This window comes from Mirounga angustirostris, unplaced genomic scaffold (assembly GCF_029215605.1).
Source record: "Mirounga angustirostris isolate CCGP_5_RB_7025 unplaced genomic scaffold, mMirAng1.0.hap1 SCAF_11, whole genome shotgun sequence".
Taxonomy (NCBI): Eukaryota; Metazoa; Chordata; class Mammalia; order Carnivora; family Phocidae; genus Mirounga; species Mirounga angustirostris.
Genome location: NW_026991719.1, coordinates 44,893,745 through 44,920,266, shown reverse-complemented (window position 1 = coordinate 44,920,266; position 26,522 = coordinate 44,893,745). Strand labels below are relative to the sequence as shown.

At 46.6% G+C, this 26,522-nt stretch overlaps 1 protein-coding gene across 14 annotated transcripts in view; it reads left to right on the top strand.

The window, feature by feature from the left end:
• Positions 1-24,378, top strand: part of HUWE1 (HECT, UBA and WWE domain containing E3 ubiquitin protein ligase 1) — a 162,440-nt gene extending 138,062 nt beyond the window's left edge. For 11 of the 14 annotated variants that reach the window (XM_064574095.1, XM_054508125.2, XM_064574093.1 and 8 more), the window contains 29 exons: positions 930-1,158; positions 1,812-1,990; positions 2,275-2,364; positions 2,514-2,668; positions 4,265-4,310; positions 5,768-6,055; positions 7,150-7,405; positions 7,603-7,733; positions 8,260-8,474; positions 8,552-8,840; positions 8,975-9,077; positions 9,811-10,357; positions 11,436-12,039; positions 12,730-12,851; positions 12,965-13,121; positions 14,335-14,467; positions 14,756-14,958; positions 15,565-15,692; positions 16,962-17,058; positions 17,956-18,105; positions 18,551-18,796; positions 19,140-19,257; positions 19,892-20,032; positions 21,007-21,294; positions 21,409-21,514; positions 22,114-22,231; positions 22,539-22,720; positions 22,980-23,170; positions 23,750-24,378. In XM_064574095.1, coding sequence (XP_064430165.1) covers positions 930-1,158; positions 1,812-1,990; positions 2,275-2,364; positions 2,514-2,668; positions 4,265-4,310; positions 5,768-6,055; positions 7,150-7,405; positions 7,603-7,733; positions 8,260-8,474; positions 8,552-8,840; positions 8,975-9,077; positions 9,811-10,357; positions 11,436-12,039; positions 12,730-12,851; positions 12,965-13,121; positions 14,335-14,467; positions 14,756-14,958; positions 15,565-15,692; positions 16,962-17,058; positions 17,956-18,105; positions 18,551-18,796; positions 19,140-19,257; positions 19,892-20,032; positions 21,007-21,294; positions 21,409-21,514; positions 22,114-22,231; positions 22,539-22,720; positions 22,980-23,170; positions 23,750-23,852 — 5,615 coding nt within the window. In that variant the 3' untranslated portion in view covers positions 23,853-24,378. The remainder of the gene's footprint in view (positions 1-929; positions 1,159-1,811; positions 1,991-2,274; positions 2,365-2,513; positions 2,669-4,264; positions 4,311-5,767; positions 6,056-7,149; positions 7,406-7,602; positions 7,734-8,259; positions 8,475-8,551; positions 8,841-8,974; positions 9,078-9,810; positions 10,358-11,435; positions 12,040-12,729; positions 12,852-12,964; positions 13,122-14,334; positions 14,468-14,755; positions 14,959-15,564; positions 15,693-16,961; positions 17,059-17,955; positions 18,106-18,550; positions 18,797-19,139; positions 19,258-19,891; positions 20,033-21,006; positions 21,295-21,408; positions 21,515-22,113; positions 22,232-22,538; positions 22,721-22,979; positions 23,171-23,749) is intronic. The other 3 variants (XM_054508143.2, XM_054508141.2, XM_064574098.1) reach the window with 3 other exon arrangements.
• Positions 24,379-26,522: the final 2,144 nt, after the last annotated feature.

Below are 26,522 nucleotides of genomic sequence, written 5' to 3'. Positions count from 1 at the left end.
GGAGTAGATTTGAGCACATTCACTCTGGTCATCAAGGATGCATCTTTTCGGAGGAGAGAGAGAATCTCTTCCCTTCTCCCCCATCAACGTCAAAGTTCGCTTTTAGCATCTAGTTCTTAAAATCAAGCTGTCTTGAGAAGGCAGGTCTTGACCCCAAATCACAAGCATGATATAGCAGAAAATACTGAACTGTTCTGGTCTATTGTCTTGGCCAAGTAGTCTCTTACCTCTTTGAGCCTCAGTTTGTCACCTGTAAATGAAAAGTTTTAAAAGAAAAAAAATGGGTTGTATTACATAATTTTCAAGGTGCCTTCTATTCTGTGATTTTCTTTGCATTTTTGTGATTTCCATCAGTCTTCCTTTTGTTGAGCCTCCCCCTTCGTTTAGCAAATTAAACAAATATTTGAGGAGTGCCTACTGTTTCCTAGGTACTCGGGATACAGCAGTGAAAAAGAAAAGTCCTTTTCCGTGAAAGGAGCTTATGGTCTGTTAGGAATTATAAGTAAGCAGGCATTACGTTGTAGTATGGGTAAGAAAGCCCAGAGAAAAGGATTATTAAGCCAATCTGTAGAATCAGAGGAAGTGACATCTGGGCCAAGAACAAAAGAGCAGGTGAAGAAGGGGGAGCGGAGTCTTCGAGGTAGAGGGAGTAGCATGTTTCTGAGGGGCCTAGAAGCATCACTGGCTATAGTGTGGAGAATGGATTGGGAGAAGATACTATTTAGGAGGCTGTTGAAATATCTAGGTAAGAGATGGTGGCATAAGCTATGGTAGTGTCAGTGATTATAGATGAGGCGTGGGAATGAGGGAGAAAGGACAAAGCTCAGGTTTCCGTGTGAGGAAGTAAGGCCCAGGAGACATGGTTCTGTTGGAACAACCATGGAAGAGATTTTTTTTGGCACTGACCCCTTTACATATTGTCCTTGCAGCAGACATCCCCCCATCCCCAGGAAATATCCCTACCACTCACCCACTGATGGTACGCCATGCAGACCACAGTTCTCTGACGTTGGGCAGTGGCTCCTCCACAACGCGTCTCACCCAGGGCATCGGGCGCAGTCAGAGGACCTTAAGGCAGCTGACGGCCAATACAGGCCATACCATTCACGTTCATTACCCTGGGAATCGCCAGCCCAACCCTCCTCTTATACTCCAGAGGTGAGTTACATTTGTCCCATTTCTTTGGATTGTATGTGCAGCCTTTTGGGGAATACTAAATTGTATAACACAGTCTTTTTGCTTAAGTGTTCTCCTATGCATACATTCAGCAATCAGTGAAGCATCTCATGTGCCAAGCACTTAACACTTTAAATGTAGACAGGACAGGATTTCTGCCCTCAGGCTTATGAGTTTAGTGGAAGAAACAATTTTAAAATGAGGGAAAAGGACATAGGTGTCATGATGGTCAATGTACAGGCTACAGTGGGTATACAAGAGTGATATACCCTAACACAGTGCCTGGCATTATCAATGACACAACTATGGAATAATATGCAGCCTCAGCCCAAATAAAGTTCGCAAACTAATGGAGTAGTTAGAAACGTAACTAAGATTTATGCCTAGTAGGGTACCTGGCTGGCTCAGTCAGAGGAGTATGCAGTTCTTGATCTTGGGGTCATGAGTTAGAACCCCATGATGGGTGTAGAGATTACTTAAACAAAAGTTTTAAAAAAAAAGATTTATGCTTAATGTGATCAGGTCCATAATAGTGTTAAGCATTTCCAAGAGGTTACAGAAAGGATCTCGCAATAACAGATTGCAGGACCCCCTATGAATTACAGTGACCATGGCACCCCACCATCACCCTACAGGTTGCTTGGTCCTTCTGCTGCTGCTGACATCCTTCAGCTGAGCAGCAGCCTTCCCCTACAAAGCCGTGGCCGAGCCCGCCTCCTGGTAGGCAATGATGATGTCCACATCATTGCCAGATCTGATGATGAACTGCTGGATGACTTTTTCCATGACCAGAGCACAGCTACCAGCCAAGCAGGCAAGTTTGTGTGGTAAAAGGGAGGGTACAGTTTTTCTCATTCTACTCTTTCCTTGCTGAGGGAAGACAGAGCAATATCTGCCCTGCCTAGAGAAACCACATTTTATTGGAGCCAGAACCACTTGATAATTTAGCCAAGATCAACAAAACCTTCACTATCTCTGGGTACTTGTGATGTGCCAAACCTTGTGATGGACTTTGGGTCCTGTTAGAGAAATATGGCAATTTTTGGATCAGATGACATATGACCATGCCAAGAATCTCACTCTTTTGTTCCCCTACAGGGACCCTGTCCAGCATCCCCACAGCCCTGACCCGCTGGACAGAGGAATGCAAAGTTCTTGATGCTGAGAGCATGCATGACTGTGTTTCAGGTATGTGGCAGCTTGGTTATCTGAGCAGTAGTGCACCTTCCACAGCTGGGATGAATGCATGGGAATTGTTGCCCTCATTCTCTGGCTGCAAGCTCTGCCTCGTGGCTACCTCCCCTGAGCAACCTCTGATCTTTGCCTCTTTGATCCAGTTGTTAAAGTGCCCATTGTTAATCACCTGGAATTCCTGAGGGATGAGGAGCTGGAAGAAAGGCGGGAGAAACGCAGGAAACAACTGGCTGAGGAAGAAACAAAGATAACTGACAAAGGCAAAGAAGATAAGGAAAACAGGGATCAGAGTGCACAGGTGATTTGCAAGGGCTGGGAGGATTCATCTTTGGCTGTGTCTTCCTTTACTTTCATATGGCTTTGGCATACGTATAGCACCAGTCATTAAAGAATCCTGAGATGTTCACATTGAACCTGAGAAATGATTCATTCCAAATGCACCCTACATTCACATGTTTTTTAGGGGAAAGAATTCAAACCCAGAGGGAAAATTATTTCTCCACTGTCTCTTGCTGGGGAAAACTGGAGCAAGAACCAGAGTGGCTCCTGACTTACCAGTCACACTGTGTAGTCTCTACCTTCAGTGACTGCAGCTAGACAAGAAGAATGATTTTGATTATGCCCATGCTCTTGGTGGTTCAGTTGCACTTCACTTAGTGGAAGTGGATTGACTTACCAAGTGTGGGGAATCCTTACCAAGATGACCCCATTCCATCATTTGGGTAAGTTAGGCTTAGGATTCAGTGAGGAAATATTCGTGCTCTGAACCCCAGCACGACATGTCGTTTTCTAAGGCTTGATTTTCAATTTGTAAAATCTCTAGCATGACTTTGGTTTGGAAAGAAACTACCTATTTTGAAATTTCTGGGAAGTTGAACAATACTAGCTTTAAAATATATGAAGTAAAAGCTCATAGAAATATGAAGAAATTGGGGCGCCTGGGTGGCTCAGTTGGTTAAGCGTCTGCCTTCAGCTCAGGTCATGATCCCAGGGTCCTGGGATCGAGCCCCGCATCGGGCTTCCTGCTCAGGGGGAGGCCTGCTTCTCCCTCTCCCACTCCCCCTGCTTGTGTTCCCTCTCTCACTGTCTGTCAGATAAATAAAAATTTAAAAAAAAAATACGAAGAAATTAAAAGACTTGAGTGAAAGACTTTATTATATCCCACTCAGCAGTTAGGTCAGATTGAGGATTTTGAAAATGTTCAGTTAGGATAACAAACTTGATTTAACAAATACTTTTGTATGAAAGTTTTACCTGATAAACAATAGCATTGTTTCAAACACATGAAAAGGGATAGAAAATAAGCAAGCCTGGCATATGATTTTAAAAGCTGGAGTGGACAATTGGGTCACCTGGATGGCTCAGTCAGTTGAGTGTCCAACTCTTGGTTTCGGCTCAGGTCGTGGTCTCGGGGTTGTAGGATGGAGCCCAGCACTCAGGGTAGAGTGCTTGTTCCTCTCCCTCCCACTTCTGCCCCTTCTTCCTCCACCCTCACTCGCTGGTCTCTCTCTCAAGTAGATGAATGAATAAAATCTTAAACAAAAAAAGCTGGAGTGGACAAAATGAGCCCGAAGAAGGGAAATACATAGAAATGAAACTTTGAGGAATTCTTGCTGGTCTTATGATTGTATTTAGGTCATGTCCCCTGCCCAGCCCAACTCATTATTCAGTCAGCCTCCTGGAAGTTTCCCCTTGTTCCCAAGCCATCCTTCAACACAAGTATGTATTAGAGAAATTAGAGATACATTTGTACACTAAAATGTTCATCTTTCATCCAGGTCCTTGAACTCCTAGGTGGCTTATGTGGGTGGTGGGGAGAGGGTAGCTATTATAGTTGACCCCTGTCTTATGTGCTTGCGAAAGTCCCACATTGGTCTGTCCCTTCTTTTTCCAGTGTACTGCATCTAAGACAAATGACTCCACTGAACAGAACCTCTCAGGTAACTCTACCCCCCTTTTCACCTTCTTGCTAACTGGTTCTTTTTCCTGACCCTTTCAAGTAGCTGGCCCAGGTGGGCTGAAGATGAACACTGGTGCTCTGTGGGATGAGGTAGTAGATTGTATAGTTTTAGGGTCATACCCCATCTTGGAGATAACTATACAGTCTACTGTCTTTCCCACGGTGGTACACTTCCCCTCCGACGTACTCTGTTCAGGGTCTCACTCTGATCATGCTGTGCTGCATTCTGGCATGTGTAGCCAGGCCATGTGTCCTACCCCTTTGGTGACCACCGTGGTGTGATGCTGCTTCCTGAGAATATCTGATGGCGGTGGCTCCCGAATGCCAGCCCTCAGTGGAAATGAACAAAATGAAGAGGGTTTAATGAGTTGTTCAGAAAGCTGAATTTATTCAATTTAAAGGACTGGTTTTTAAGAGATTATGTCCTTCCTAATTCTTTAGTATCAAAATATTTTTATTAAGTGATATTGACAGGATTCTTTCTTATTTGGCTAAACCTAGGTTTGGTAACCCAATGTTAGTCTCTTTGTATTTTTTCCTTTTTATATAAACTTTGTGAGTCTTTGGAATCTAAAAGTCTAGGGATGTTAGTCGATTTTTGGCATCTGTGGGCTAAATGTTATTACTACTGTATGTTTTGTATTCCTCCTTCTAATCTTAATGTCAGCTATTTCATGGTTCTAATAACTGATCCACGTGGTATTATGTCTCCCCCACCCCTATTTCCTCAGAACTTTCTTCTGTTTCCCTATGCCTTCTGTCTCCTTTGGCATTTGAATTGCAAAATGACGATACTAAAGCCTACACAGTATTTTTTTTTTTAAAGCAGTGTAAGTGGGTGGTAGGTGTCCTGGTGCCTTTAGCAAAAGGTTTGAAAGGGTCTGTTATCAGGTAAAATGGCTTTTTGTCTGCTGCCCTTGCTAGAGGATTCTGCTCATGCCGGGGTGAGGTAGTAAGTTGTATTGTTGCGGGGTAGGGATTTTAGGCCCCAATTAGAAGATAACTATACAACTTACTACTTTCCCTGGTGTGGGCATATTCATACTTAGTCTTGGCACTGTTGCCTCCATCAGAGTTGTAGATGTTCCTGGGATAATCAGGACTGGAAGGGAGGTGGAAGGGGATAGGTGATATTTAGGGTGAGGCAAATAACATTATAAAGTGACTTGAACTCTTTCCCCTTCCACCCAGGGCACAGAAAGGATTTAATTCTTAGGATCTACAAAGATTCAGAACTCCAGTTCTTGAGACTAAGATAGCACTGTGCCTTAGCCCTCATCCAGGGTATACCAGATCAGCCACAAGCTGTTCCTAGGAACACTCGGGGGTTGGGGTGGGGAGGGGATACTTGTCAGGCCACATGTGCTGATTGAGTGGCTCCCTAGGTTCTTGGCTGATTGTCCCTTAACACCCCCATTGTTATTCTTTCCGAGAAAGATGGGACTCCTATGCCTGACAGCTACCCAACAACCCCATCTTCAACTGATGCAGCTACATCTGAGTCCAAGGACACCCTTGTCACTCTGCAGCCCTCACAACAGCAACAAACACTCCCACCCCCACCAGCCTTGGGAGAGATTCCTCAAGAGCTGCAGTCCCCGGCTGGAGAAGGGGGTAGCTCTACACAGCTATTGATGCCTGTAGAGCCAGAGGAATTGGGCCCCACAAGGCCAAGTGGAGAAGCAGAAACGACTCAGATGGAGTTGTCCCCAGCTCCTACTATAAGTGAGTAGAATTTCAAGGTTTGGGTGGTGGGTGAGAGGTGATATAACAGGAGGGAAGAATGGACATCTTTGGAGTTCTCTTTACTCTCCTTAAATAATAGCAGCTCGGGTCCTCAGAGTAGGATCTCAGCTTGCACATTTGCTTTCTTAGCTAAAGTTGAGGTTTCTTCTCTGTGGACTCAAGTGATCATATATCTGAATGTCTAATGATACAGGTGATGATGCCAACAGTTTATTGAGGTAATCACTTTTCCTGGGCTATCATGGCAGGCCTGTTACTTCTTTAAAAACAACCTTCCTGGGGCACCCAGCTGGCTCAGTTGGAAGAGCATGTAGCAACTCTTGATCTCGGGGTTGTGAGTTTGAGCCCAACATTGGGGGTAGAGATTACTTTAAAAAATAATAAAGAAGTAAACTTTGAAAAACAAAAACAACCCTCCAAAGTAGGTAGTGTTATCTCCATGAACAAACTGAAACGCATGTGAAATTACTAGCCCAAGACTATTCAGTAAGTGATTGAGCTGAGATAAAAATCCAGATCTGTGTGATTTTAAAGCTTGCTCTCCTTCAGCATCCTTCAGGGATGGCAAGCACATGACCCACCCACCCACACACAGCTCTCCCATCCTGGCAAACACCATTTATCTCATGGCACTATTTCCCACTGGTTTGAAGTGGGGCCTCAGAATTCTTCTCAGCAGTGTTCCAACAGGGTAAATTGAAACCTGTTTGCTATTCCTGCTCTGTACCATGCTGCCTGTGATTTGCTCTGGAAAAACCTTAGGGCGTAGGAGTTTTTTCTTTCAAGGAGCCGCCTTTAGATAAACAGAACCAGCATGCATGTACAAATGGTGCCTGCAGGGAATCTGAAAGTAGTGACAGACTCCCTTACCTGGGGTGCCTGGGGAAAGGTGTTTCACAGGCATAACGACACCATGAGGATTTGAGCTGAGCTTTATATAAAGCATATGAGATTGAGGAGGAATGTCAGGCCAGCGAGATGGTAGAGAAGTGAGAAGTCTAATCTGGCTGCATCTTAATTCGGCCCCCATCTTCTAGGCAGAGATCTAACCTCTCCATGTGACTTCCTCCTAGCCTCTCTTTCCCCAGAGAGAGCTGAAGATTCTGATGCGCTGACAGCTGTCAGCAGTCAACTGGAAGGCTCTCCCATGGACACCAGTAGCCTGGCTTCCTGTACCCTGGAGGAGGCTGTGGGTGACACCTCAGCAGCTGGCAGTTCTGAGCAACCCACAGCAGGCAGCTCCACTCCTGGGGATGCCCCACCTGTTGTGACAGAAGTGCAAAGCAGGGGCGATGGGTCAGGGGAACCTACCCAGCCCCCTGAGGACAGGTAAGCATTGTGTGAGTAAGAGGAAGGCAGGATGTGATGGTGGGTATTTCAAGCTACATGCATACTTGTTAACTCATGCACATGCTTGGTGCACTGGGGAAATCAACCTGGCTTCTGTGAGAACTGGGTATTACAAGAGTATTTTATAAATGGGAAAACATTAATACCAAGAACAACCTGGAAATTATTTTCTTCAGCTCTCCCCCTGCATCCTCTGAGAGTTCCTCCACCAGAGATTCTGCTGTGGCCATTTCTGGAGCAGATTCCCGGGGAATCCTAGAAGAGCCACTGCCTTCAACAAGCAGTGAAGAAGAAGATCCCCTTGCAGGTGAGCTCCATGTGTGCTTAGGCCATCCTGGGGTTATTTAGGCTTCTAGTAGCTTTTGGCATGGAAATGTCTGCCAGTTCAATGGTTCCATCCAGATGGAAGGCAGCATACATATGGGAGGAGGACCAGCAGTAAGGGGGTGCTGATGCTGCATGATGGAATGAGCCCAGGCCAGGGAGTCAAACAGATCTTAAGCTCGGGTTACCCCCTTTGCAGCCACCTACCTTCAGAACTTGGGACCATTACTTCTCTGATCCTCATCTGTTCTAAGGGGGGTTGGTAATAGCTGCATGGTAGGGTCTTGATGAAGATTAAGTGACAGCATACACACAGACTCTGGCACATAACAAGAGCTGTTCTGAGCCTAGGGAAGGTGAGTGGGCCTCTTTGTGTCTTCTGTCCTTTGCATGCATTGAGGACAAACAAGGCTCGTTTCCCTCAAACAAGGCCATGGGTCTCTACTCCCAAGTACATCTTAAGTGTTGGTAGAGATGGGAGTCCCTTCACATTTTGCGCCTCCCCTCAGGTATCAGTCTACCCGAAGGTGTGGACCCCTCTTTTCTGGCTGCTCTGCCTGATGATATCCGCCGGGAAGTCCTGCAGAACCAACTGGGTATCCGTCCACCAACTCGGACTGCCCCTTCAACAAATAGCTCAGCTCCTGCAGTGGTGGGGAATCCTGGTGTGACCGAAGTGAGCCCTGAGTTCCTGGCTGCCCTGCCTCCAGCCATCCAGGAGGAAGTATGTGAGCAGGGAGCTGGTTGGGGCTAGGCTGCCTAGCTGTGGGTATGCCCCCATTGACTTCTTCTGCTCCGTAGGTGCTGGCACAGCAGAGAGCTGAGCAACAGCGACGGGAACTGGCACAGAATGCCAGTTCAGACACCCCCATGGACCCTGTGACCTTCATCCAGACCCTGCCCTCAGACCTGCGCCGTAGTGTCCTAGAGGACATGGAGGACAGCGTGTTGGCTGTGATGCCACCTGACATTGCCGCTGAGGCTCAAGCCCTGAGGCGAGAGCAGGAAGCCCGGCAGCGACAGCTCATGCATGAGCGGCTCTTTGGCCACAGCAGCACCTCTGCACTCTCTGCCATCCTCCGAAGCCCAGGTACAGAGGGAGGCAAGTGGGAGGGCTCTGAAATGTTTGGCTTTGGCCACATGAGGCTTTGTTCCCCTTTCTGTTATTGGACCCAGCACACCACCCACCTCCCCAGTTTCAGTTTCCTTTTTCTTTCCTTCCAGCTTTCACCAGTCGCCTCAGTGGCAACCGAGGAGTCCAGTACACTCGCCTTGCTGTGCAGAGAGGTGGCACCTTCCAGATGGGGGGTAGCAGCAGCCATAACAGGTACCTTTGGTTTTTTTTACCTTGCCATACCACTTCTCATATCTATTGGCTAGTCCAGCTTTCTTAATTTGTAGGTGGAGAGACTGGATGACCTCGCTAGGATATTGCCTTGAATGAGTAGGGGAGCCAGATCTTTGGACTCCCCCTTCAGAAAGCCACACTTTTGGGTTGGTGTAGCTACCGTAGACCATAATCACAAAGTAAGGCAGACTGGCAATAGGTGCTAGCTGTGGTTGTAATAAGCAAAGCCACTTGAGCTTATAACATAGGCTGTGGAAGACGAGTTCATGACTACCCAAGCTGAAGCTGACTGCACCCAACATGCCAAAATGTAAAGGGAGTGATCAGTCCCAATGAGGCAGGCAAATCCCTGGTAGTCTAGATAAGGCAGGAAATAAGCATTGGGGGGTTTTTTTAAGACCTTAGGTGCAGTCTGGTTTTACCAGTTGATAATACAGACATTGTGTGATGTGTAGGGCAAGTCACTTAACCTATTAGAGCCTCTTGTTCATCATCTCAAAAATAGGCAATTCTTTTGTCTTACAGACTGTAGAGTACTTGATACCCAGTAGATACACAAGAGGGCAGCTCTTGTTATTAAGAATCCTTAGACTTAGACACTCTCCCTTCTTATGCCTCCTTGGAGGTATGCAGCTCATTCCCCTTCCCTAGGCCTATACCTAATCCCAGAGCTCTAGCTAAAGTGTTACCTAGAAACCATGCTCTGTTCCAGGCCTTCTGGCAGTAATGTGGATACTCTCCTTCGCCTCCGAGGACGGCTCCTCCTGGACCATGAAGCCCTATCCTGTCTCCTGGTCCTACTTTTTGTGGATGAGCCAAAGCTTAATACTAGCCGTCTACACCGAGTACTGAGAAATCTCTGCTACCATGCCCAGACCCGCCACTGGGTCATCCGCAGTCTGCTCTCCATTTTGCAGCGCAGCAGTGAGAGTGAGCTATGTATTGAAACACCCAAGCTCTCCTCAAGTGAGGAGAAGGGCAAAAAGTCAAGCAAAAGCTGTGGGTCAAGCAGCCATGAGAACCGGCCCCTGGACCTTCTACACAAGATGGAGTCTAAGAGCTCCAACCAGCTTTCCTGGCTGTCAGTATCCATGGATGCAGCCCTAGGCTGCAGGACTAATATATTCCAGATCCAACGTTCAGGGGGTCGCAAACATACCGAGAAGCATGCAAGCAGTGGCTCCACTGTCCATATCCACCCCCAGGCTGCTCCTGTTGTTTGCAGACACGTTCTGGACACGCTCATTCAGTTGGCCAAGGTGAGGAGCTTGAACCCAACCCTGGGGGATGGAAGAGAGGTCGCAGCCACAGCCTAGATGAAATCTGAACTCTAAGAAAACTAGCAGGTCTTTCTTCACTGTTAGTGCTGAAGCCTGTATTGTTTCTGGGAGTTGTCCAGTAAATAGTTTTGTGGGGTTTTTGCTTTCACTTTTTATAATTTTTGTGCATTACCGCATTTGGTTATCAAAACAACTCTCAGTGGTCTGTATGATCCCCATTCTACAGATGAAGAAGCTAAGGTACAGAAATTTTTAGTGGCTTTGTCATGGGGCTAGTAAATGATGGAGCTGGGCCTAGAACTTAGGTCAGTCTTCTTTTTTTAAGAATTTTTTCATTTATTAGAAAGAGCACGAATGGGGAGGCATAGAGGGAGAAGCAGACTTCCCACTGAGCAGGGAGCCCAACGTGGGGCTCGATCCCAGGACCCTAGGATCATGACCTGAGCTAAAGGCAGACACTTAACCGATTGAGCCATCCAGGCACCCCTGTTCAGTTTTCTTTTTAATAATCAGTGCTGCCATTTGTTGAGGGCCTGCCTTGTGCCAGGTACTATACATTATCCCCTTTAATCTCGACAATTTTTTTTTTTAAGATTTTATTTATTTATTTGAGACAGAGAGAATGAGAGAGACAGAGAACACATGAGAGGGGGGAGGGTCAGAGGGAGAAGCAGGCTCCCTGCCGAGCAGGGAGCCCGATGCGGGACTCGATCCAGGGACTCCAGGATCATGACCTGAGCCGAAGGCAGTCGCTTAACCAACTGAGCCACCAGGCGCCCAAATCTCGACAATTTTTTGATACAGCATAATGGTGCTCCCCATTTCATAAGTACAGAGACCGATGCTCAGAGGTTAGCTAATCATCTCCCTACAAAGCCCTTGTTTGCTTTTCTAGGCCACTTCACTATCAGATAAAACTCCGGTATAATATCTCTCCCATGTCACCAAAGCTATTCAGAGGAGTGGAGTATCTAGGAACCAGTTGTCTTTCCTTGTTAGGAAGACCTGTTTTCTGTGTAGACCCCCTAGACCAAGCCTGTCCTCCTTTTGCCGGCAGGTATTTCCCAGCCACTTTACACAGCAGCGGACCAAAGAAACAAACTGTGAGAGTGATCGGGAGAGGGGCAGTAAGCAGGCCTGCAGCCCATGCTCTTCACAGTCCACCAGCAGTGGCATTTGCACAGACTTCTGGGACTTATTGGTAAAACTGGACAACATGAATGTCAGTCGGAAAGGCAAGAACTCCGTGAAGTCAGTGCCAGTGAGCGCTGGTGGTGAGGGGGAAACCTCCCCATACAGCCTCGAGGCCTCTCCACTGGGGCAGCTCATGAACATGTTGTCACACCCAGTCATCCGCCGGAGCTCTCTCTTAACTGAGAAACTCCTCAGACTCCTTTCTCTCATCTCAATTGCTCTCCCAGAAAACAAAGTGTCGGAAGCACAGGCTAATTCTGGCAGCAGTGCTTCCTCCACCACTGTTGCCACCTCAACCACATCTACCACCACTACCACTGCCGCCTCCAGCACGCCCACTCCCCCTGCTGCAACCACCCCTGTCACTTCTGCTCCAGCTCTGGTCGCTGCCACGGCTATATCCACCATTGCCGTAGCTGCTTCGACCACGGTGACTACCCCCACGACTGCTACCACTACTGTTTCAAGTAAGTGTGGATGTAGGCTGGGAGCTTTGGGGTATGGACACCCACCTCACCCTCCACTCCCCCATCCAGGTATTCCTCCCTAAATAGTAGCAGTCGGCTTGGTTTGTGTTTGCAAGAGCCAAATGTGTTCATTCTTGCCCTCCTCAGTCCCAGTTCTCTCTCTCCATCCTTCTCCTCCCCACACTCATCCACCCACCCACACAGACACTCGTGAAGACCAGCAGGCATTCACTGAATGTGGCTTCCCTAGGCTAAGCACCAAAAGGAGGAGAGAGAGAAAGTCCCTGTCTTCAAAGAACTCCCAGCCTTTCTAGCCTAGTTGAGGGACCCAGTCTTAGGAAAAAGTTTGAGAGCAGGCAGGGTATCATGTGAATCAGGGTAGACTAGCCAGGCTATCCTAAGAAGTAAATGGAACGAGCCCTATAGCGGACTAGTAAGATTTACTTGAAAAAAACGTTTTGAAGAGGGGCCTCTGATGGTAGGGAAACAGTTGAGAAATGTTTGAGATTGTCACTTTAGAAGGTATAGTCATGAGAGTCCTTGACATCCCAAGTCATTTGGATTTGGCTTTGGTAGGTGGCTTTTCATTTGCACTACTTTCCCACATTGAAGCCCTGGACAGTTTAGTCATTGTTTGGTTCTGGCATGTGAGTTTTAGAGGCTTACAGTGTTCCATCTGATTCCTCAAAGCTTCTACAACTACTAAGGCCAGCAAATCTCCGGCAAAGTTGGGTGATGGGGGCAGCAGCAGTGCAGACTTTAAGATGGTATCCTCTGGCCTTACTGAAAACCAGCTACAGCTCTCTGTGGAGGTGAGTCCAAGTTCTTCAGAATTCCCAAGATTGGGGGAGAAAAGGTAGATAGGAGTAGATAAAGTTATAGTTCTCAAGTTGAGGCCTACCCCTTTTCTCTTCTTTTTTCCCAGGTGTTGACATCCCACTCTTGTTCTGAAGAAGGTCTAGAGGATGCAGCCAATGTGTTACTGCAGCTCTCTCGGGGGGACCCTGCGACCCGGGACACTGTTCTCAAGCTGCTACTGAATGGAGCTCGCCATCTGGGTTATACTCTTTGTAAACAGATAGGTAATAACGGGAGTGAAGCATCTTGTCTTTCTGGAACCTTCCACTGAGGGATCACCTCTTTATGGAAGCCTTCCCTGAATCTCCAGGTTGAATCAGACTCCTCTGTGCTTCTGTAGCACAGCCCCTGTGTCCCCTCTGTTGCAACACTGATAATACTGGGTTGTCATCTGTTTTCCTCTGCTCAGTTGTTCATGGAGAGCGAGGCTGGGCTTCTCTCTACATTGCCAGTGCCTGGCACATGCCTTGTAATCAGTGCTTAGTAAAGGAAAATGAGCACATGTAGGACCAGCAGTACTCCCTTGCTTCTGCATTCTGGGCACTTATAAGAGCCCTACAATGAGCCTGCTGAGGCAGCTTCACCACCTCAGAGATGCACCTGCACTTCACTTAGGCTCAAGAATTGGGAGTCCAAATGGTAGGTACCCTCTGCCTTTGTGCAGTTGTAAGGGTACAGAAGTTCTAAAAACACTTGCAAATGTCTAGTTTCAGTCTTCCTTCCTGTTGTTACCAAGAAGAAAACTAAAACCCAGGGTGATAAAGTGACTGAATTGAGGAGTAGAGCCAATTTTCTTTCAGCATAGAGAGTCTTGCTCTCTCCCACTCCTATCCCAGTCATGGATCTCCCTAGATCTCAGCTACCTACGTAATTATCTCCTTCTCACAAATGTGCCTAGAGCTGAGGTGATAAGGGTATTGGTTAGACTGTATGAACCAGGGTATTCTTTGTAACATGAGAACTATAAGGTTCTTCCAGAAGGAATTTGGCCAGTCTCTGACTTTCCTTGACTCCGACCATTCAACACTCGTGGGCCAGGCAGTGTCCCACCTACTCTACTGCAGTTATCTCCTAATTCTCAAAACTGCCTTGTGAGGTTAGGCAGTATTAGTCTCATTATTAAGATAGGTAAGTGAACTGGGAGAGGGGGTTAAGCAATTTGCCTGAGATCGCCTCAGAAGCCAATAATTTTCCCCTCTGCACTGAGCTGCATTTTGTGTAGATTCAGCAGATTGCTGAAGCGGGGTAGATTGGTAGTCTCTGGATGGTTGATCCATGAACACACATAGTAAGGTGAACAGCAAAATTCCTGCTCACTCCAGATTCTCTGCAGCTGAGCAAAGAAGATAGGCTGTGCAGGTTTCTTGGAAAGGTTTGGCTTTCAGCTGCTTCACTAGGGGAGTCTCTGAATACTTGCTGGCTCCTCTCCCTGACCAGGTACCCTTCTGGCTGAGTTACGGGAATACAACCTAGAACAGCAGCGACGAGCCCAGTGTGAGACCCTCTCTCCTGATGGCCTGCCTGAGGAGCAGCCACAGACCACCAAGCTAAAAGGCAAAATGCAGAGCAGGTGGGTGGTTGCCACCCATTTGGCTATGGGGCTGGAATCTGGGGTATTCTAAAAGGTGGCTGTTGCTGGTTTCCTGGTTGTTGGTGGTGGGTTTTTGTTTGCTTTCTTTTCCCCTCTCTGGGAAGATTTTCTTATCTGTCCTATACATACTTGACCTTATTTTGTCCTTTGGGATTTCCTTCTGAGAGTCTTTAACAAACCTCTGGTTGACACCAAAAAGCCCTGCTCGCTCTGGGTGTTTATGCTTTGATGCTGTCAGTATACGCAAGCCACCTCTACACTATCCAGGTTTGACATGGCTGAGAATGTGGTAATTGTGGCATCTCAGAAGCGACCTCTGGGTGGCCGGGAGCTCCAGCTGCCTTCTATGTCCATGTTGACATCCAAGACGTCTACCCAGAAGTTCTTCTTGAGAGTACTGCAGGTCATCATCCAGCTCCGGGACGACACACGCCGAGCTAACAAGAAAGCCAAGCAGACAGGCAGGCTAGGTATGAAACTGGAGTGTCCAGTTGAGGGGCAGGGTTGGTGGTGGCAAACTCAAAGAGTCCCTGGAGGGCGGGACTTAATGTCATGTCTCCATCCTGCTTAACCTTTCCAAAAAAGGAAGTGATGATCCTTTCCTAGGCTGTTGATGGCTGCGTTCTGTATCTCACTCAAGGTGCCTGCATAGGAAATTCATTAGGGCAAGTGAGAATTAAGGGGGAGTGGAAATCCGGCAAAGAAATTGGGGGCAGATCTTTTGTTGAACAAGATTTAAGGCACTGAGTGTGTCTCCTTTCTGCTTCTTTGATCACTCCTGACTAAAACATTGCAGCCATGTTGCCTCAGCTGTGGCCTGCCAAATCCTGCCTCTTTCCTCCTGTCCCACAGAACCGTCTCCACCTGCCACTATCCATCTGCCTAGCGCCATGTCCCCTGCCCTTACTTGTAATGGTAGCTCTTAGTGCCTGGTGAAGAGCACTCTGAAGCTGCCTGAGTTAAAGGTCAAGGACTTCAGCAAGATGCCCTGTGGCAGCCCAGGAGATGGGAGAGAGAATATTGGGCATTCCCTCTTTCTACTTTTTATATCTTGCCTTCTTTTTTCTTTCTCCCAGGTTCTTCCGGTTTAGGCTCAGCTAGCAGCATCCAGGCAGCTGTTCGGCAGCTGGAGGCTGAGGCTGATGCCATTATACAAATGGTACGTGAGGGTCAAAGGGCGCGGAGACAGCAACAAGCAGCAACGGTTAGCATGATGCCTGTGGCCCCTCATTCATTTGTCTCTCTCCCCTGCCCCACCACATCATCAGTGGGGTTTCACTGCCCTTACCTTGTATGCTTTTGCATTAAGTTTGCTGTATGAATGCTTCTGGACAACAGGGTTACTTTCTGTTGGTGTTTTCTCTACTGTTTGTTCATTGTTTTGGACTGATAATGATTTAAAGCTTGGCCATCATACCCCACTCCCAGCTATCCAGTCAACAGTGGCGCTTTTGCAAACTGCATAATGCTTAGTGTCTGGGTTCTGAGGGGGTGTGGGATGAAGATTTTTCAGTCTCATGGAATAATGCAAGTACATCAGGAATCCTGCCCTTGAAATTCCCCAAGCTTGGTATACATCCCACGCAGCCTCTTCTAGGCAGTGGCTGGTCCATCTACCCTGGCCTCTGCTTCTGTTCTCCATACTTTCTCGGCACCTTGGCACCTAGGCACTCAGGCACTTTTAGGAAGAAACCTTCAGGTTCCTAGATAGCCAACTCATTGTTGGGATCCCAGCACAGAGTGGCTTCGGGAAAAGCCTGGCATCTTGTATGTATGCTGTGGCGCACTCTCATTGTTTTCCTGTCCTTGCAACATGCAAGTCACCTTCCCAAGATCCGGGAAATAAAGGTATCCTGAGGCCTGGTTTTTCTTTGCATATGATTACTATTACACAGTATAGTTTCATTGAGCATGCTGAGAACATCATAGAATTTGAGGGCTGTGACTCCCAACAGGGCAGAAAGGGAAAACAACTATTATTCTGGAGTATTTTCTGCCCCATCTTTCCCATACCCAAAAGGACAGATGTTGGCTTTGTGAATAATCCCACCCATCAAAGGTTGTCCCTTATTTCCCCTTTTCCAAGCAAACAGAAACAGCCAAATCTACAGTCTGCTTACCTGATTTTTTTATGTATGTGTATATGTATGTAATCTGTCCCTAGAAGAAGTCTTCCAAGTCTGTATCCAGAAGGCTGGTGTCTGACTAGACATAGGTCTGAAGTAGAGTGGAGACAATGCAGGCATCCAGGGAGCTTTTTGGAGAAGTTTGCTAGCTCAGGGTGGAGGACAGCAAAGGAGGTGGAAGGACCATTCTTTTGTTCGAGAAAGCTACAGAGTTTTTTGACCAGATAAAGGAAGCTTTATCTTTCCAAGCTTATGATGCGCGAGAACGGGTAGAGCCAGCCTCTAGCCTGTCCCTGAGGAAAGCAGAGTTGCACCCTTTTATGTGACTTTGTCTCCCTTTTATCCAGTCGGAGTCAAGCCAGTCGGAAGCCTCTGTCCGGAGGGAGGAGTCACCCATGGATGTAGACCAGCCATCTCCCAGTGCTCAGGATACTCAGTCCATTGGTCAGTACTACTTCCTATTTCCAGTGCAGCAAAAGAGAGAGCCAGTCTTCATGGAATGTCTACTGGATCCCCTGCTCTCTACATACATAAGCTCAGTGTTTTCCAGTTTGTTGCAGTGAACACTGGTTTTTGTAAATGTTAATACACTAACTGTCACCACCTCACCCTTTCTGGAGATGCGTAGCATACGCTATAATTCCTAAAGAAACTGAGATGAGATAGCGTTAGACATGGAGATAGCATATGTTTGAGTTGTGGCTCTCCTGTTTACTGGCTCTGGGACCTGAAGCAAACCTCTCTTAGCTTCAGTTTCCTTGTTTAAAATAGGGGTGTTAATAGTTAGGAATGAACAAGTTAACACACAAACACACACACACCCAGCACTTAAAGCAGAACCTGGCACACAGTGGATGCTATTAGTAGCAGCATTTCTCAAAGTTAATTGTATGTAGAATACTTTCTGATGCCCTTTTAACACATTTCTGTGGAATAGTGCTGGCATAGGACATCCATTTTTGAAATACATTAAATCATTTCATAATCCACAGGTTCTCTGAGAGCTAATGAGGCAATGGGTAAACCAGCACTGTCTGGTAGAACTTTAGTAGTCACTAGCCACGTGTGGCTATTGAGCACTTAAAATGTGGTTATTGCAGCTGAGGAACCAAAGTTTTTATTGTATTAATTGTATTTGATTTAAATTTAAATGTCATCCAGTGTAGGACTAGAGCTTGCTTTCAGGTGTTGCTCAGTATTACTTAGTAGCCAGCGGGCCAGTCTACTTGATCTCGCATTGGACATAGGCCAGTGATTAATGGCCTGCACATTGGTCTGGGAAAAAGCTAAATGAAAGAAAAACCTCAAAGACTTTTTGTCTCTCCTTTGTGTGGCCTGTAGGCTCAGATGGAACCCCACAAGGGGAGAAGGAGGAGAGGCCACCTGAGTTACCCCTGCTCAGTGAGCAGCTGAGCTTGGACGAGCTATGGGACATGCTGGGAGAGTGTCTAAAGGAACTGGAGGAATCCCATGACCAGCATGCGGTGCTAGGTGAGTTGTGGCCTTTGGGCCAAGGTCCCAACCCACTGATCTGCTCTGAGGCCCTTTCTGCCCGCTTAATTTTCTTCCTTCCAGATCATCCCTCTCTCTGTCTCTGTAATGAGAATTCAAAGGAGAGGTGTTTTTTCTCTCACTTCAGTATCAGAAAAAAAGATCTGTCCTCTCTTTTAGTAGCTGGTATCTTTTCACTTCTTAGACCAGGGGAATCTTTATAACTGGTTGCCTATTCCTTTTTTTTTTTTTTTTTTTAAGTTTCAAGGAAGCTCAGACTTCCTCTGTGGCTTTATTTTTCTTTGCTACCATTATATTTCTCCTATAAGTTTTCATTATTTCTTCTTCTATATTGTGCTTCTGTAATTTGATTATGAAGGAGAAGAGGTTTGTATGTTGAAGTTTCTAAAGTAAAATATCACTTCCCTGTCATTCCTACCCCCAGTGCTACAGCCTGCTGTCGAGGCCTTCTTTCTGGTCCATGCCACAGAGCGGGAGAGCAAGCCTCCTGTTAGAGACACCCGTGAGAGCCAGCTGGCACACATCAAGGACGAACCTCCTCCACTCTCCCCTGCCCCCTTAACCCCAGCTACTCCTTCCTCCCTTGACCCATTCTTCTCCAGGGAGCCCTCATCTATGCACATCTCCTCAAGCCTGCCCCCTGACACACAGAAGTTCCTTCGCTTTGCAGGTACAGGAAACTCTCAGGCCCCCAATAAAGAAGGCTTCATTTTTTATAGGGTCATTTCATACACTTTATCCTTAGGTGTTTCATGGGGGAGAGGGGTGTGAGAGAGAGAGAGAGAGAGAGAGTGTGTGTGTGTGTGTGTGTGTGTGGCGGGGGAGGGGGTGGGGGACGAAGGGGAGGGAGAGAGGGAGAGAATGAAGCTAGTGATGTAGGGACTGGGTCTGAAAGCCCTTTTGTGCCACACTGTCTTTATTCCCTGAAACACAAAGAGAGTTGCTGTCTGGTTGGCGGTCATGTCTTCTGGGAGCCAAGATGTGCTGATTCTTGCTGTCCTTTCTCTCCTCAGAGACTCACCGCACTGTGTTAAACCAGATCCTACGGCAGTCCACCACCCACCTCGCTGATGGGCCTTTTGCTGTCCTGGTAGACTACATTCGTGTCCTCGACTTTGATGTCAAGCGCAAGTATGTGTCCTGGAGGCTGTGGGATGGGAACTTTTCAAATGGTATCTCTCCTCCCAGAAAGGAGCCAAAATTCCTCCTGAAGGAGTGTTTTCAGAGAAAAGAAGTTTCCCTTGGTGGCAGCCCTTGGAATGGTGCTGGATGGGAGGGAGGAGGTTCATCTGTGCCACTGACAGTCATTATACCTAAATACTCCCTGGCCTTCTCCATTCTTCATCAGAGAAATGCAAGCCTTTGTTCAATCACATGACTTCTAAAGTTCTATTCCATTCTTTGGGGTCATGCAGGAGGTGCGGGTAGCCATAGTACACTTACAGCAGGACTCCGGCAGCGGGGGCGCCACAGCATTCCTGTCATCCCTACTCTTCTTCTCTCTGCACCTACGCATACTACCTGCTTGTTGGCAGATATTCTGTGTAACGATCTCTGTGGGCCTTTATTCAGTAGAGATGGGAAAATTTAGAGTTGGTAATGAATGACCTGCTTCTCCCAACTACTGGGCACCTTCAGGTTCACCTGGGGAACAGATGTTTGGAAGATGGGAGAAGCATCATTGTAGGTCTTCATCCTAATCAAGCTAACAGAAGTTTACTCTGCCACCCCCAATCCTATTTTCCTTCCTTCCCTACCTCCCAAGATATTTCCGCCAAGAGCTGGAACGTTTGGATGAGGGACTCCGGAAAGAAGACATGGCTGTGCATGTCCGCCGTGATCATGTGTTTGAAGACTCCTATCGTGAACTGCACCGGAAATCCCCTGAAGAAATGAAGAATCGATTGTAAGAGCCCAGAACAGAGAAAAGACAGGATGGGAGGGTGGAGGACTGTCCTACATGGTAGTGAAGGCTTACTCCAGTGCCAGATGTGCAGGGGAACTCCAGAGGAATTCCAAATAGGAACCTGGTATAGATAATCTCACTGAGCTATCTCCTGTCTCCTCGGCCTGGTCTCATGACACTGGTCTTCTACTGGCTAGCTGGCCCTTGGGCTGAGCTACCCACAATTCCCAGAGAGAAGAGTCCTCAGCATTTACAAAGATAGACCTGATGGCTTCGCAGAGAGCTTTCTCTTATTATACTAGGAATAGGAAGCCTGCTGAGCAAATGCTATCCTGGCTTGGGGGGGACCACACTTGCATGAGTGGCCCCTCACCAAATCGATAATCACTCACTGGTGATCCTGAAGCCACCTAGAGGAGATCAGCAGTTTGTGATACTAAATGTCATGGAAGCCAGTGAGATGATAGACCTGTTGGAGTAGTTTGATGCTCCTGAGCTCAGGAACTTGATTCCTCCTCTCCCTTGTGGCATTGGCTCACCATCCATGTTATCACATAGGAAGTCAGGCTTCTGAGACAGACTGGGCCCTGCTCCTCCACCACCAAATCCTTACAGACATCAGGCTGAGCTCAGCCCTCTCCGATACCACTTAACAACTCCTCTCCCTGCTTTCCCTAAGTGAGGCCGTCATTTAAGCCTCTATACCTTTCCTATTGCTGTTTTCTGGAATATTGATAAGCCTTTACTGATAATTCAGGACATCTTTTCTATCGATGCTTTTTTTGTCCCAGATTCCCACCCTTCCTCTGGGCTTTCCTGGCACTCTGCATTCACCTCTGTTCTCTGATCCTGCACTCCCCAGCCACTGCTTCACTCACTCGCTCGTTCACTCACTCACTCACTTGGTTCATGCTGCATAAAAGAATGGATTTATCCTGGGCTTTCTGCACATCTGTTTCTGGTCTCTTATGCAGGTATATAGTGTTTGAAGGAGAAGAAGGGCAGGATGCTGGAGGGCTCCTGCGGGAGTGGTATATGATCATCTCTCGGGAGATGTTTAACCCTATGTATGCCTTGTTCCGTACCTCACCCGGTGATCGGGTCACCTACACCATCAACCCATCTTCCCACTGCAACCCCAACCACCTCAGCTACTTCAAGTTTGTTGGACGCATTGTGGCCAAAGCTGTATATGACAACCGCCTCCTGGAGTGCTATTTTACTCGGTCCTTCTACAAACACATCTTGGGCAAGTCTGTCAGGTGAGGAATGTGGCACAGGATCCACATTCTCACTTGACAGGTCCTTTTCTTGTGTCCCACCCCCATACTTCCTCTCCTCCACCCTAACCCATGACCCTGATTGTGTTTTTCTAGATACACGGATATGGAGAGTGAAGATTACCACTTCTACCAGGGCCTGGTTTATCTGCTGGAAAATGACGTCTCCACACTAGGTTATGACCTCACCTTCAGTACTGAGGTAAGTCGAGAAATTTTGACCACAGCACATCCTAGATAGTCCAAGAAACCCATTGTGGGACTGCCCTTAGACTGGCACTGCATAAAGTCTCATGCCCCATTCCCCATCTAGCAGTGAGCAGTGGGTATTTGTATGAGACATCACAAACAGAAAAACCAGGATTTGTAAAACAATCCAGGGTGTTTCCTAGTTTCCTCATTTAAAAAAAAAAAAAAACTGTTCTAGTACAGTATTCTTCATTCCCAAAAGTAGTTCATTATACAGAGAAATATAAATGAAAAACAAAATTTTTTAAGGTTACTCTCCCTCCGAATTGTTTTCCATAAAGATTGTGTTGTGTCGCTACGCATGTTAACCATGCTTTTTTCCCTTTCACCATTGACCATTTCCTTACTTTCAGCCTTTAAGTGTTTTGGGGCCAAACCCTTGGCTTTTCCCTATTACAAAGTTATGCGCTCATGAGAAACAACACTTTTTTATGACCTTGCTTCGTCTTTCTGCCCAGGACATGGCAAAGAGTTCAAGTATTCCGAGGTATCTATATAAATCCCATCCTAGATCATGCCTGATAGGAATGATTGGTGTTTTGGGTGTTCTAGGTCCAAGAGTTTGGAGTCTGCGAAGTTCGTGACCTCAAACCCAATGGGGCCAACATCTTGGTAACAGAAGAGAATAAGAAGGAATATGTACACCTGGTGTGCCAGATGAGGATGACAGGTAGGGGGAATGTCCCTTAGACCCCTTATTGTTCATATGGAAGAGGTCAGGCTTCAATCATACAGATACTGTTTTTTTTTTTCTCTTCCCCTGTGCCAGCCACAAGTGCTTTGCACAAAGAGTCCACAAACACCTGACCAAAAAATATTTCCCTTCACCCACCCTCATTCAAGGGCCAGAAGCAGTGTTAGGTGAGGCAGGCAGACCATTCAGCATCCTAGTTGCAGCAGGAGCCAGATTGAGGATCCCTGACCTCTAACAGTTGTGTGAGTTTAGCTGCCACATGGCTTGTTGGTTCTCTCCCCAGGAGCCATCCGTAAACAGCTGGCAGCTTTCTTAGAAGGCTTCTATGAGATCATTCCAAAGCGCCTCATTTCTATCTTCACTGAGCAGGAGTTAGAGCTGCTCATATCAGGACTGCCCACAATCGACATTGATGATTTGAAATCCAACACTGAATACCACAAGTACCAGTCCAACTCTATTCAGGTGAGCTGCTGCTGGCATCCTTCCCCATATCCCTGAGCAGTGCTAGTTGGTATGACACCACATAAACCAGCACTCTTAGGGGCAAGGGGTTATAGGTGACAACTTACTTAGACCTCACTCTTCATCCTCTGGAACACGTTTTCAGGGGGTGTTCTTGCTCATCTTACGGAAGAACTGAAGCCCATTTCACAGAATGGACTTGCCTAAGATTCCAGATTCCATCCCACCTCACACTGGCTTCTTGTGTCCTTTCCCACAGATCCAGTGGTTCTGGAGAGCATTGCGTTCTTTCGACCAAGCTGACCGTGCCAAGTTCCTCCAGTTTGTCACAGGTACTTCCAAGGTGCCCTTGCAAGGCTTTGCTGCCCTTGAAGGCATGAATGGCATTCAGAAGTTTCAGATCCATCGAGATGACAGGTCCACAGATCGCCTGCCTTCAGCTCACACATGGTAAGAGAAGAGTTTGTTCTCCTTTTTAGCATTCAGACTGAGCTTGCATATTTGTTGCTTCTAGACCCCTAACCAAGGGCAGGAACCCCAATCTGGCCCCAGCTGTGCTAGACCTGTGGTAGCTCATAATTTGGTGGTTTTGTGGAAAAGGTGATGTTTGAGATGAGAAGCTGGCCCAGATTCACAGTGAGGCTGGGGGGGGACATTGCGAGTGAGCACTGCCGCAGGAGAGCACAGTGTACTCCAGGGCCCAGCTTGGAGCAAGGAGTTGCGGGGAACAGAAAGCTTAAAGAGGTTGGATCAGAAGTTGGATCACCAGTGACCCCAAATGCCTCCTGCTTGCACATTAACCCATAGGTGAGGCTGTGATGTTTTAAGGAGTGGCAGGGTCAGATTTATGTTTTAGGTGCTTGATGGCCAGTATTGGGGCCAGATGAGAGGAGGGAAGACCAGGCTAGGACAAGATTTCAAGTCTGCAAGAGAGGAGTAGGTTCCTCAGGGAGGAAAGGTCAGTGGGCACCATGGGAACACAGGGATTTGGTTATCTTTTGTCACAAACTGATCTTTCTTCTTTTCTAGTTTTAATCAGCTGGACCTGCCTGCCTACGAGAGCTTTGAGAAGCTCCGCCACATGCTACTATTGGCCATCCAGGAGTGCTCTGAAGGCTTTGGGCTGGCCTAATAAGGCCCCGCCCACCACTGTGGGGGTTTTCTACCATTGTTGGACCTGGGAATGGGGGGAAATGAAAACAAAAAAGAACCAGAAAGAAAATGTCAAAAACCAATAAATGAAATCCACCAACTCACCATGTGTGTGTCCCAGCTTCCCCATCTTCCCCAGCGCATACCCGTTCCCCCTCTCCTGCTCATTCTCTCTCCCTCTCTTCCTCACCTCCTCCTCCCTGTTCCATGCCGTCCATGATCCCCAGCCCATGTGTTAAAAAGGCATTAGCCTTTGCAGGGACCTGTTTGTCCCAACTGTTTGAACAGTGTGCTCCTCAGATTCTGTGTTCAGAAGGATTTGCTGCATTGAGACTTGAAACCTTTGGATAGGGGAAAAATTATATATATATATATTTTTTTGTTCTGTTTGCATTTCTTAATTTGTGCTTGGAATGTGTTGATGTGCACAGCTAATGATTCAATGCGAGACAAGATTGGCGTCTGTGTTGTGGAGGTTTCAAATAAAGAGCACTCTTCATAACTCACTTTTCACAACGGAGTTTTTTTCAAACTTAAACAACTCTTGAACATATGCTAGACATCTGGAGAAAAGATGCAGATGGACTCTCCAGAAAACCATCTCTGCCACCACCACTGGTGCATCTTCCTTCTTCAAAGTCCGTTTCCCCATTGTCAGGAAAGATCAGCAGCCACCAGGAATTGAGGGGAGCCTGTTTTTTAGAATGGGATCTGCACTTGAAGGCGGTGATGGTGTTAACGGTTTGCAGCCAAGGACAAAGCATCACCTTGCCTGAGGGGAACAAATCAGCAGGTTGTAAGAAACACTGAGAACTCAACCCAACTGACAGTTCTATTTGATGAGCCTTTATAAGGGTCTCAAGTGTAGAGCTTAGTTTAAAATTTTTATTTCATTTAATGTTTTAGTTTTTTTCTAACAAATTTCAATAAGTAATTTGACTAGCTCTCAGAACAGTCTTCCCATCCGTTTTGGTTTTGTTCCGTCATCTGCCAGTCTGTTCACAGATCAACCAGTAGTCTTGTGGTTTTTACTCCATCCAGCAGTTAAAGCTGATCCAAGGACTTTGATGGTTCCAGCTTTCAAAGAAAAAAATAAAGGTTTAGTTAGAAAAATAACCCCAAGTGATGCTTGCTTTGTGTGGTTTTTCTCATTTTCTGAGGCTCTGTTTTGTAAAGATTTTCTCCTTAACCTAATCCCCCTGCCCTTGGTCCTGATGCAAATGGCTGCTAGACATTTTCTCCCTTTTTTAAAATATTCACACTTGCCTATGCTTCATCCTGCTGACAACTGAGAAGACAGATGGACTGACCCTGTCCCTGCTATTGAACTTCTAGTCAAGGGGGAAGGAGACTGAGTAGTTCTGTGACAGATGTAGGAAGGGGTCCCTAGGTTCCCGGAGCGGAAGTCCTTCACCTAGCCTGAAAGATCGGGGAAGGCTTTCCATTGTCAGGCATTCTAGTTGAATCCTAGCTGGGAGTTAAGATTAAGGAGGGGAGGGTAATCTAGGTCAAGGCAGGAGGAGTCCAGCTGATGGCACAGCTTAAGCAAAGGATGGTGGCCTGAGATGAGGCTGGGAGTCCAGCTGGGCTTTGAAATGAAAAGAATAAGAAATATGGTAGAATTGATAAATAAGCTTAAGAACGGATTCCTTGAAAAATCGAAGTAGGAAAAAAACCTAACAAATTTGGGAGGTACAGGGTTTGGGAGTTGGGTGCGGAAGCTGGGCGTACAGGTGGAATAACCCTGAAGAAAACAAAAGTGAATCTAATTCAGTGGCATACTACAAAAATCTAATGTGTCCAAGCATGACTTGCCTTTGGGATATGTGTATGGTGTAATATTCATCACCTCAATGTCAAATAAGAAAAATCCTGTCAACTGATGCAAGGCATTTGCTAACAATAATTATTATTGGTAACTTAAGACACTACCTTGATAAGGTTGCCTCAGACCAACAGCCAGCATCACACAAGAAGCATAAGGTGGCCAGTTACCACTATTAACACTGTTATGCCAGTTCTAACCACTTCAGTAAAGCAGAAACTGCTAACCAAAGAGAACCAAAAGTTACTAGCCCTTAAAACAGTCCAACAAGAGGACTGGTTATAATGAACAAAGTATTCACTCTTGTCGACATTTATTGTCCCAACAAGTGTGAATAAATAATACATACCATGGAATTCTGTGTAGCAGTAAAAATGTATCCCATATATCAACATGCATAATCTCAATGTATGTATGAGACCTGTTTAAAAGTTACAAAACAATACTATATAGCATATGTACCAAGAGCATGAAAAACTACATCCATACATACGAAGAGTGAAAATCCGTGCATGAGTATGACAAAATACTGCACAATGTTCAGGATAAGCTGTGGGAGACAAGGAGATGCAGTTTGGAAGAGGTAATCACACAGAGCTTCAACCACGTTGGTGATGTTTATTTCTTAGGCTGGGTGGTGCTAGACACGTGGGCATTCTTTATAATGCTATATATTATAACGAGATATTTCTTAATTTTTTGAGATAGACAATTTACTAAATTTCACAATGAATTTGAGGTAGGTAGCAGGGGAGTCAATAACAGGCCTAATTCTACATGAAGCCTGCTTGCATGACATGATTAAACATGTCTCTTTTTGCCCCC